Source organism: Muscardinus avellanarius (assembly GCF_963383645.1).
Source record: "Muscardinus avellanarius genome assembly, chromosome: 13".
NCBI classification, from domain to species: Eukaryota; Metazoa; Chordata; class Mammalia; order Rodentia; family Gliridae; genus Muscardinus; species Muscardinus avellanarius.
The window spans coordinates 30704066-30716950 of record NC_137799.1 but is presented as its reverse complement, the minus strand read 5'-3'; the positions used below and the strand labels follow the sequence as shown (position 1 = coordinate 30716950).

General features: G+C 37.3%; 1 protein-coding gene across 1 annotated transcript; it reads left to right on the top strand.

The window, feature by feature from the left end:
• Window positions 1-215: 215 nt before the first annotated feature.
• On the top strand, window positions 216-12670 carry NIPSNAP3A (nipsnap homolog 3A; the record flags this gene model as incomplete). Its single annotated transcript, XM_080709370.1, has 6 exons — window positions 216-275; window positions 5487-5697; window positions 7915-8073; window positions 10783-10932; window positions 12416-12502; window positions 12594-12670. 6 exons carry the CDS (start codon window positions 216-218, stop codon window positions 12668-12670), a joined length of 744 nt encoding a protein of 247 aa, XP_080565496.1.
• Window positions 12671-12885: the final 215 nt, after the last annotated feature.

The window sequence follows — 12885 nt, the reverse complement described above, 5'->3', positions numbered from 1 at the left end:
GGAACAAGAGCCACCGCAGCTTTCCGCGGGGTCTCACGTCGCCTCTGACGTTCGGGGGCCAGAACGTGGGAGGAAACACGGGGTCTGGGAGGACACCACCCACTCCGGGGCGGAGCTGAGTCCCGCCCTGCCTGCGTCCACCACTGTCCCTTCGCCGTGCCTTTCAAGGCAGGAAGCATCGCAGAGGGGCCCTCGCCCAGCGCTCCAGCCGCGCCATGCTCGCCCTCCGGAGCATCCTGACCAGGACTCAGGCGGCGCGCGCGCTCGCGCCTCAGGTACGGGCCGCGGGGGCGCGCGGGGGCGGGGCTCTGCGAGGGCGGGACAGGGCAGGAGCGTTGCGCATGCGCCCTCGCTCCGCAACGACCTGTGGCCCCGCCCCACCCAGTCTGGACCGCCTGCGTTGAGGGGGCGTGGCCGGAGGCGTGGAGGGGCGTGCCCGGGTGGGCGTGGCCCGGGAGGCCCTGCAAGCTGGGTAGTATCCCGCTGGCTAGTACCCGGTCAACGATGAACAGAGGGAGAGAAAGGGCGGGTCCACCGCTTGTTACCTAACTGCCCTCCGCCTTTGAAACGAAATGTGCACATTTTGAGGATTTTGCGGAGAAACAGTCCAGAGTCCTTGTGTAGCAGGACCCTGCCCAGCTGTCCTGGTCGCCAAGCCAAGCAGGAACAGGAGCTTCCTAACAAACTTAAACTCTTCTAGCCTTAGATGAGAAATATTCAAAATGGAGCTTGAGACCCAACCTTAACTGTCACCGTGGCTTTAACTAGAAATTATTTTTCCTTTCCCAAGTTTAGGCTTTTACTTCTTTCTTATGTGGCAGGATAGGAGAGGGGTTAAAGAATTAAAGAGACCAATTATAGTGCCATTTTTATTCTTCTGACTGTCTAAGTGGGGAAAGGCCATGGAATATACCCTTACAACTTTTCTTTAAACCTTGAGTTTTTACATTTTTACCAACATGTCTTATAAATGATTAGTCACTGATGGCAAAAATGAGTCCTAACTTGGTGGTAAGGGAGCATCAAGGACTAATGATTTCTGCCCCAGCATAATTCTAGCCAGCTCAGCAACAAACACCTCTATCACTTCAGCCCCTCAAACCCACTCCTCTCTCCCTGAAAACTCCTCTCTGTAGTTTTTTCTGGAAAAGATATTAAAATTGTGTCTTTGACCAACTATTCCATCCTCCAAATATAGTCTTTAAAATCATCCTAAAAATAATTGTTACAAATGTTCTTTTGATCAATTTTCTGATATATTTTATTTGTATTATTTTTTAAACTACAGATACTAGGCAGTTGTTTATTCTTCTAGCCTTGTCATTAGAGTTTGGTTAAAAAGCACAAAAAACAATGTTCACCAAACATAGAGACAGCTGCAATTGTTTTTTATGACAAGCTCCGTCATTTGGGCAATCAGAAAATAATTCACATCAGGCATGAACAGAATGAACTAAAATGCTATAATTATATTAAGCCATATATACAAATAAACAAAAATCATCAGAGCAAAAGTCTTATGCTTTCTCTAAACATGCTCAGTTGTCAGGGTAAGCTCTAATTTATCCATAGCTTTGTAGGTACCAAATCTGCTTTATCAGGTTTTCTGGTATGATTAGCTTCAGCAAATGAACACATGGTAACCTCACTTACATGAGTCTGTAAAGTAGAATGCTATATAAATATTTGTGTGTATATATATATACATACTCATGTACAGGAAAACATACATGGATATTTCTGGCAAAGCATTTCCTAGTGAAAGTCAGGTTCACTCAGAAAAAAAGAATTAAAAATTCTCCATACTCAGTATATGACTATTTAAAGAGAGTCAATAGTTCTGATGAGATATTCCCGTTAAAATGGTACAACTGGATGTCATAAATGCCCTTCATACTGCATCCACTAATACCAACTCAGATAATTATGACTCCTTGACTTTTTCTTTTCTACCATTTATACACTACCACTATAGTTTAATGGAGTTGAACAGCACATGGTATCCTAATAACTGACATTTTAGTAATATTTTTGACCAATGGTTTTCTTTTTTTTTTTAATTTTATTTTATTGGTGCACTGTATTCATACATCATAGTGGGATACAAACTTTTGTAGACATACATGCACACATCGCCCAGTCAGCCCCCACCCGATCCCCACCCCATTCTCTCCCCATCCCTCCTTCCCATGCTTGGCTTAGTGGTTGACATCTAGTATTATAGCAATTTATCCAAAATTAAAAATGATAATCTCACATAACAGTTTCATTTGTCTGATACCAAGCATTTGATGATTTAAAGATAGCATTTCAATATTTCTTTTTGCTTTCTTTCTTACTAGAGCATATTTTTTTCTGTTTTTTTAGGTGAAACTATCATATATTTATATATTTATTTTTCAGAAAAAAATCTATCCTAATATGGAATATGAATTCTAGATACCCAAAACGATCTTGAAAAAGAACAAAGCTAGCAGATATATATTTTCTGATTTCAAACCATATAAAGCTACAATAATTGAAACAGTGTAGTACTGTTCTAAAGGCAGATATATAGACCATTGGAGTTAAATACAAGCCTAGAGCTAAATTCTTCCCTATATTGTCAAGTTATTTTTGACAAGGTTTCCACGAACATTTGGTGGTGGAAATAATAATCTTTTAACTAAATATTGTTGAAAAATAATAATTACATGGAAAAGAATAAAATTGGACCTTTACCTAATCCCATATACAAGTATTAACTCAAAATAGATAAAAGACCTAAATATAAATCTTAAGACTATAAACTTTTAGGAGAAAATCTGGGTCATAAAACCTCACAACATTGAAATTGGCAGTGATTTCTTGGATATGATTTCAATGGCACAGGCAACAGAAGAATATACAAACTCCCTAAAAAATAAAAGAAAATATTGTATATCCAAAGACAATGTAAACAGAGTTAAAAGTTACTAATAGAATGGGATAAAATATTTCCAAATGCTATATCTGAAGGTATATTAATATTCCAACTAGAAATCCTAAAAATTAACAACAATAAAGGCAAACAATACAACTTAGAGATAGGTAAAAGACTAACATAAATAATGAATCTCCACAGATAACCAATCTTAGTTGTCTGTTGGATGGAAACTCTTGTTTCTCTGGTTCTGGTGAGTGTTACCTATTTCTTCTTTGTAGTTAATCTCTTTGAGTATTTTCTCTAGCGCTGGTTTTGAAGACATAAATTCCTTCAGTTTCTGTTTGTCATGGAAGCTTCTTATTTCTCCATCTAATTTGATAGAAAGTTTTGCTGGATAGGAAATTTTTGGCTGGAAGTTGTTTTCTTTCAGAGTTTGGAATATGTTACTCCAAGCCCTTCTGGCTCTCATGACTTGGTTTGGGAAGTCTGGAGTGATTCTAATTGGTTTGCCTCTGAATGTCAGTTGGCCCTTTGTTTTTGTTGCCTTTAAGATTCTCTGCTTGGCTTCCACATTGGTCATTTTGACAATTATATGGCGTGGGGATCCTCTTCTCCGATCCTGTCTAAAGGGAGTTCTATAAGTTTCCTGGATCTGTGTATCAACCTCTTGCTCTATATTTGGAAAATTTTCTGCTATTACTTCCTTGAAGAGATTGTTGATCCCTTTGGTATCACTTTCTTTTCCCTCCTCTATTCCAATTATTCTTAGGTTAGCTCTCTTAAGATGGGCCCATATTTCTTCAATGTCAGATTCCTGCTGTTGGATATTTTTTTCTAGATTAGAAACTATGCATTCATTTTTGGATTGCTCATCTTCTAAGAGCGAGATTCTGTTCTCCATGTGGTCTAATCGGTTGTTTGTGCTTTGAATTGAGGCCTTTACTTCATTAATTGCATCCTTTATCTCTTTTTGGCTCTCTCTGAGTTCTTTTAGAAGCACCTCTATTATTTCTACAGTTATTTTCCTGATTTGATCTTCTAGAAATCTCTGATTTTCTGTTTTATCAGGTTCTGATGTTGTGGGGTTGTGCACATTCATTACTCCAGTGTTATTCCTCTTTCCCATGATTTCGGAGGTTTGTGCCTTCTCTGGGTTCTTCCCTTGGGTCACTATGGCTTCACTTAAGGTGCTCTGGATCTCGAGTCTGTATTATCTCAGACCCCACTACTCCTTTACTGCCACTACTCCTTTACTGGGTTGTATCACAGAGTCTCCGACCCAGGGAGTCGATAGAGGCTGCTTTAAACTATGGGGGGTGCCAGGTTGCACGTTCTCCTATGGTGTGATATCTCTGCCACCACCACTCCCTCACTGGGTCAAGTCCCAGGAGGCCCAATACTGCGATTTCTCCTCTGGGGCCCGCAATTTGACTCACTGTTCTTGAGTACGCAGATGTAGCTGTACTGGACTCGGTGAATTCACTGCTGCTGCCGCCGGTGGCAATATGGCGCCTCTGCCACGCCCTCGGCCATGAGGCTGCCGTATTTTTTCTTCTCTGGTTTTGATTTCCACTCTGAATCCCTGCAGCGTGTGCTGAGCTCAGCCACTGGGAGCCTTAAATGCTGTCTGCGCTGAAAGATCCCGCCTGGCTGTTCCGCAGCGGCTCACCTGGCTTGCTGTAGCCATCCGTTGAGTTCGCCGCTGCCGCCGGCAGTATGGCGCTGCTGCCGCGTCCTCGGGCGCGTGTGTCTCCTCTGTGGCCCTGAGCTCTGTTCTCAGTCCGCTTTCTCTCTGGAGCCTGGTGGTTTTTTTTGTTTTTCTGGTGATGGTGTTTTCTGGCTATGAAAGGCGCTCTTTTTGTGGTAATGGAGATTGGTTGTTAGCGGGACTCTTAAGCCCCGCTTTTCTCGGTCGCCATCTTCTACCAATGGTTTTCTTAATCAATGTAGGAAATACTTCAACCTAAAAAGCTTTTCCAATTTTTTATTTTACTTATTTATTTTGTGGTATGGAGATTGAATACAGGGTTCCACCTCTGAGATACCCCCCAGTCCTATTTTTAATTTTTTTTTAAGCAGGGTTTTACTAAGTTGCTGAGGCTGGCCACAGACATATTTTAAGAATCTAAAAAAATGGTTTTTTGCTAGTAACATTTCTGCCTGCAAAAAATATATACATATAGCATTTGTAAATTTCTTTAGGTACATAACTCCAGTATTGTTGACTAAAGATGGAATATTAGCTAAATTAGGAAAGCTCTTTGTAAACTTATATGAATCCTACTTGGAGTTCTCCAAGTAAAGGAATATCATTAAGTCACCAATGCCGCCATATAAGCAACTTCTCATGAAAAAAAAAAAAAAAAAGTGAACCCCCACCACAAAACAGTATATTTGGCATGTTTTAAGAGTAACAATCTTTATTGACATCTCTATGTAAACACAAGCCTCTCGAGATTTACCAGTACAAACATAGATTATGACTACTGTGTGATGCTTGTTTTCAGACTTAGATTTGGTTATAACATAATAAATCCTGTCTTCTCCCAAATATTTAAATTTGCTTTATTCTTTTTTACAGGTGTGCTCATCTTTTGCTACAGGCCCCAGACAAAATGATGGAACATTCTATGAATTCCGTACCTATTATCTGAAACCCTCAAAAATGAATGAGTTCTTGGAAAATTTTAAGAAAAATGTTCATCTTCGAACAGCTCACTCTGAATTGATTGGATACTGGAGTGTAGAATTTGGAGGCAGACTGAGTAAAGTGTTTCATATCTGGAAATATGGTATGAATCTTCCAGCCTAAATGTTCAATTTTAATTGTATTAAATGTTATATTACTTAGTTCTTGGATCTATATTGCTATAGATACAAACAGGTTAAGTGAAGTCTTTAAAAAGTAATGTAGTACAAAAGAAATTTTTTAAAATGTAGTAATTACTCTCCCTACTGTTCTCTTAAGAACCCCTGACTCAAAATTTTTAGTTATTATACACAGTACATATTGTATCATAAATAATTTGGTAAACTGAACTTTAATTCTCAGAAAAAGTTTAGAATGGTCTCTTGGAAAAATGATCCATAAAAAATTTAAATCAATCCTTGCAAAAGCCCAAGTGGGTTAAGTTCTCAAAAGGGAAAGAAAAATATATTTTCTTACTAGCAAAATAGAGCTGGAAATCATAGTTTAGCAGACACAATTCAAATATTTAGGGGCTTTAAGTAAATAGAGGATGAGGGGATCACACTTTAAACATTTCACTCAACTCTGAGATTTACTTATTTTGTTATGTTTAGAAACCACTTTTGTTTCATTTCTGCACCCTATGGTTTCTAGGAATTCCCTGTCATACTACTCTGGAGAGGTAAAAGAAAAGTAATCAGAGATCTTCCCACAGAGGTACTTACCTACCCCAAAGAAAGAATAACAATTACAAGAACCCCCAGAATGTTTGTTATTTCAGTGTCTTAAATAATCCACATCAGGACTTGGGGGTGCCCAAAGGACTCTTAATAATTTCATGAGGTGTTTGGACATCAGTGTCCAAATTAATATTCCTAAAATACTTTATTATTAAAAATATCCTATACCTAACATGGGCACGGTTTTGTTTTGTTCTCCATTGTAATAGAACAAGCTGCATGAAAACACAACTTATGCTTTAAAAGTGATAGAAATTAAATCATGGCCATTAAGAAATGTACATGATGTACATTCACAAACATATCAAAGTCAATCACTAAGCCAAACATAAGAAGGAGGGAGGGGGTGGAAATGGGGTGAAAATTAAGGAAGGGCTAATTGAGTGATGTGTGCATATATGCCTCTCCATTAAGATGTAGGACTACAATGCACCAATTTTAAAAATGAAGTCCTGATACACCTCGTTGAAGCAGCACAATAAGTATTACTTCTTATTCCTACATAAATCTTACATAATTCTTACCACTCATTTCATAATATGCTAATTGTAAATATATGCATATATGTGTATGTATATATACATGTCTATAAATATATATGTACATATATATAAGCGTGTATATATGACATGTATAGACATGTATGTATCTGCTTGGTTACCTTAAAAAAGAAATAAGTAATGTATGCATGTATGTCATTGTCAACATATTATGACATGAGACTATAATGCACCAATAAAAAGCACATTATTAATAAAAAGAAAAGAGCCTGGTGTGGTAGTTGGGAGGCTGAGACAGGAGGATAGCAGGTTCGCGGCCAGCCTCAGCTTCTTAGTGAGGTCCTCCACAACTTAGTGAGACCCTGTTTCAAAATAAAGAATAAAATAGAGCTGGGGTTTAGCTCAGAGGTAGAATGATGCTGGGTTCCATCCGTAGTACCTTAAAAAAAAAAAAGAAAGAAAGAAGTGCAGGAGGAATAAATTAGCACTATTTCCTTAAAAGCTCTTTATTCAAAGGAGAGGTTTACCAAGTACATTTTAATTTCACTTATAATTTGATTCAAAGTATACCTTCACTGACCACCTGCCATCACCAAAGGAAAAGTGTCTTTCTCTAAACTGGAACTACCAGTTAAATGTTGCCATTGATTAATAAAAACAGTCCACATTAACTGAATACTAATTACATGCCAAACACTATTCTAAGGTTTTTCATATATTAATTAATTTAGTCCTCATAACTACCCTAGATGTGACTATTATAGTACTATCTCCATTTCATTAAGAAACTGACCACAAAAAGATGCTATAATTTACTTAATCCACATGAGCTCCTACAAAGTAGTAGGACCTCTGAAGCCCCTTCTAGGACATCACAGTCATTTGCGCTTCTGTTTTCCTTGAGACCATGAGCAACTTTAGAGCAGATGTCACCTCACTTCATGTTGGTATCTCTGAAGATATAACACATTATTCCTATATGCTACGGATTAATGTTTGCTGATCTGGATGAAATCCAGAGAGAAGTTCAGGTGATTTTAGGTTGAATTTTGAATTTTTATGAATTCTTTTCTCCCACAGATAATTTTGCTCATCGAACTGCAGTTCGGAAAGCTTTGGCCAACGATAAGGAGTGGCAAGAACAATTCCTCATTCCAAATTTGGCTTTAATTGATAAACAAGAGAGTGAGATTACTTACCTGGTACCATGGTGCAAATTAGAAAAACCCCCAAAAGACGGTAAGTCTTCCTTTGTAGCATTTTGAGCTTTAATGGACAAAATACTGAAGATCTTAAGGAATAATAAAATTCCACCAGAAAACAATAAAACAAATCCCTTGTTTTATGTAGTAACATTACAGTGATTGTTGAGATAAAACTAAATTGAACTTCCCTTTACTTGTCCTTTGAAAATGAAAATTAATAATTAACGAAGAACTTTTCTAAATTGAGATTATATAGATTGGTAAATTTAGCTGTATTATTTTTAATTTTTTATTGGTGCATTGTAGTCATACATCTTTTTTTTCTTTTCTTTTTTTTTTTTTTTTTTTTGGTGGTACTGGGGGTGGAACCCAGAAGCTTTCTACTTCTGGGCTATACTCCCAGACCTTTTTTGGAAACAGGGTCTCACTAAGTTGCTGAGAGCCTCACTAAGTAGCTGAGGCTGGCTTCAAACCTGCGTGGTCCTCCTGTCTCTGCCTCCCAAGCGCAGGGATTACAAGCGTGCGCCACCACGTCCGGCTATAGTCATACATCTTAATGGGGTACAAGATGGCGAAGACATACATGCACACATTACCCAATAAGCCCTTACCCAACTCCTGCCCCATTCCCTCCCCCTCTCTCCTCATGTTTGGCTTACTGATTGACATTGATATGTTTCTTAAAGTACATCATGTGCATTAGAGAATTTCCCTCTTCCCCCCTCCTATCCCCTCAGTTAGGTCGCCTTATTTGCTCATCTATAGTATCTCTTTCGTCTAGAGTTCCTCTTATGACCCATTTTAGGCAAGTGAACTAAATAGACACTTCATGAAAGAAGAAATGCAAATGGCCAATACATTTATGAAAAAATGCTCATCATCGTTAGCAGTCAGAGAAATGTAAATCAAAACTTCTCTAAGATTTTACCTAACTCCAACTAGAATTGCAATCATTAAAAATACAAACCACAGCAAATGCTGGAAAGGATGTGGAGAACTGGGAACTCTAATACATTGCTGGTGGGATTACAAATTAGTGCAACCACTTTGGAAAACAGTATCCTCAGAATAGATCCTCAGGACAGATCCTCAGAATAATAGAAATGAACTTACTGTATGATCCAGCAATATCACCTATGGGTATCTACCCAAAAGAATGGAAACCAAACTACCAAACTAATGCATATGTGTCAATTCACCATAGCCAAACTATGGGACCAGCCAAGGTGTCCATCAATAGTTAAATGGATTACAAAACTATGGGATATGTACACAATTAAATTTTACTCAGCCATAAAGAAAAACACAATTATGTCATTTACAGGAAAATGGATGGAACTGGAGGACATTATGCTAAGTGATATTAGTCACAAAAATAATAAATTGGATTCTCTCCCTGATATGCAGAAACTAGGGAGAAAATAGGTCGTAAGGGGAACTCTAGATAAAGGAGATACTATATTTTATTTTTTTTAAAGTCTACATTGTCAGTAAATGTAGAAAAATTTTCCACTGGGAGCAGGGACCATGTATAGATAGGTAAGAGACAGTATATGAAATAAAGTCAGAATTTTAAAACAATATAAATGTTTAAATATAAATTATTTTCCATAATTTTTAACTAATTTCAAATCATAAGTATATCTTGGATTATGAAATTAACTCTTTGGGGGCAAATAATTAACTGAAATTGTCAAGCGTTATGACTATAATCTAACTTTTCTATCTTCCTCTTTCTTATTTCTCAGTTTGAAAATAATTCCCTAAGATATATCTTCATATCTTCTTGCTGATTTCATTTCTTGCTGACTTAAGAGAAACTATTATCTCAATCCAGTTTTAAATCAAGGTCAGATTAGAAAACTAATTTAAATTTATCTTATTTCCCCAATTATTCCCAACTTTTGTAGTGTATTCTAAATTGCACTATAAAAAAAAACTGAAGAGCTTTATTTGGATCCTAACTTAGATCTCCCTTCAGCTTTCGGCACTGTATAACTGGTCGGCCTTTCATACTGTGTCGTGTCCAGCAGGTCTCTGCCTCTATATTGATCACAGTTCTTAAGTATCTTTGCATGCTTTCCTTTACCTCTCACATCTACTTGTCCTCTAGTTTATTTCTCTCTGATCATTATGTATTTCTGTCCAGAAGATTAAATACATTTCAGCTATATACTTGGACATTTAGGGACAATAAAACCATCTCTGTAGATTTGTTTGGGTTTTTTTCCTTCAAAACTCAAGACATCTCTTCAGTTCTCTTGTTTTCTTTGATCTTCATATTAGAAACGGCAACTTACAAGGGGGAAATACTCAAAGAAAAAAGTGGTACAAACTGAGAAAAAAATAAAAATATAAGAGAGATTGGAAAAATATTTTATTCATTTCTTTTCTAAAAGTATAGACTCGGGAAGCTAAAAAAACCCTATTCATTATAAATTCTCATTATTTTGCTAGCAGATTATTTTAGATTAAAAATATTTCAGATAATATCTTATACGTGTATAGCTTCAAGGTTTTTTTAATCATTTGCATGGTTAAGCTTAATAACTCACTCTTAAAAATTAGAAGACTTTCTAAATTTAAAAGCAATAAAAATAATGCAAATATAAGAAACATGTCTATATAAACATATAGGATCCTCCAAATCCATGTGTAGACTAGGTTTCTACTGAAGACAGAGAAGTGATTAGAAATTGTTTGAGTACCTTTAGTAAAATAATGATTTTTCTCCTTTTTCTAGGAGTCTATGAACTAGCTACTTTTCAAATGAAACCTGGTGGCCCAGCTCTGTGGGGTGACGCATTTAAAAAGGCAGTTCATACCCATATCAATCGAGGCTACACAAAACTAGTTGGTGTTTTCCATGCAGAATATGGAATACTCAACAGAGGTATAATTGACCATTTCTTCTATGACATTTCTATGAAATGTATATTGGCATTCTACTGAAAAATTCCTTATATCAGGATCTCATGATACTGTGTGATTTTTATGTCAATATGTCTATAGTTTTTAATTAAGGGTTAAGAGAACCAGTCATGTCTTACTTATTTAGAATGTTAACATCTTAGCCGGGTGTGGTGGCTCACACTTGTAATCCCGGCGCTTGGGAGGCGGAGACAGGAGGATCGCGAAGGTTCTAAGCCAGCCTTGCTGGCTTAAGAGACCCTGTTTCCAAAAAAAATGTAACATAGGTCTGAGAGTGTAGCCCGGAGGTAGAATGGTTTCCAGGAACCCCAGTACCACACACACACACAAAAAGAATGTTAACATCTTATAAAATCTTTTTTAAATGCTAAACTATTTTTCTTATTACATCAACATGATCAATTTTTCATAACTAATTGGGCATGGTGGCACATACCTGTAACCCCAGTACTTGGGAGGCTGAGACAGGAAGATCACAGGTTCAAAGCCAGCCTCAACTATTTAGTGAAGCCCTTTACAACTTAGTGAGACCCTGTTTTCAAATAAAGAATTAAAAAATAGAGCTGGGAGTATAGGTCAGAGGCAGAATACCTCTGGGTTCCATTCCCAGTGCCACAAAAAATTATTAATAGCTAAAAGAACCTCAAGAAAGCCAGGTGTGGTGGCGCATGCTTGTAATCCCTGTGCTTGGGAGGCGGAGAAAGGAGGATCGTGCAGGTTTGAAGCCAGCTGTGCTGGCTTTAAGAGACCCTGTTTCAAAAAAAAAAAAAAAAAACTATAAAATAGGTCTGGGAGTGTAGCCTGGAGGTAGAAGGGTTTCCAGGAACCTCAGTACTACCAAAAAATAAGTAAATAAAAATAAATAAAAATACTAAAAAATTAGAGCTGGGAAGAGTAGCTCAGAGGGAACAATGCCCCTGGGTTCCATCCCTGGTACCGAAAAAAAAAAAAAAAAAAAACCTCAAGAAATAATTTATTCCTTTTATAATCTTTTCCCCTCTGAAAATACTTTTATTGATTTTTTAAATACCATTAATTGGTATAGGGAGATTGATTCTGAGTGAAAATATTATAAATATATATATATATTTATATATATATATATATATATTTTTTTTTTTTTTGCAGTACTGGGGATGGAACACAGGGACATTCTACCTCTGAGCTACATCTCCAGCCCTATTTTTTATTCTTTATTTTGAAACAGAGTCTCACTGAGTTGTAAAGGGCCTCACTAAGTAGCTGAGGCTGACTGCAAACCGCGATCCTCCTTTCTCAGCCTCCCAAGTGTTGGGATTAAAAGCGTGCGCCACCATGACTGGCTTAGTTTTACCTTTTTGATATTATTATTTTAATTTAAAATAATAGGACATTTTTTTACTCATTTCTCTGTATTTTTGTTAATGCCATGCTCTTTACAAACAATTTTTGGTTTATTTCTGCAGTTCATGTTCTTTGGTGGAATGAGAGTGCGGATAGTCGTGCAGCTGGGAGGCATCTGTCTCATGAGGATCCCAGAGTGGTAGCGGCTGGTAAGCTCTCTCACTAGGCATGGATTTATCTTTAGAACAAATTTGATTCAGTCAACAACTTTATATGCCTAATTATGAAATGTTTTTCCAGTTCGGGAAAGCGTCAACTACCTAGTGTCCCAGCAGAACATGCTTCTGATTCCTACATCATTTTCACCATTGAAATAGTTTCCTACTGAAATACAAAATATTTCATTAACTGGTATAAGAGGTGTCTGCAAATGGTGCTTAAATTCTCCCAAGATAGTTATCCTGACTTTTATTTGAAGGAGGTGGTAAGTTAATTCACCATGCCCCTTGCACTTTTTTTTTTTTTTTTTTTTTGTGTGTGTGTGTATGTGGTACTGGGGATAGAACCCAGGGGTTATTTATACCTCCAGGCT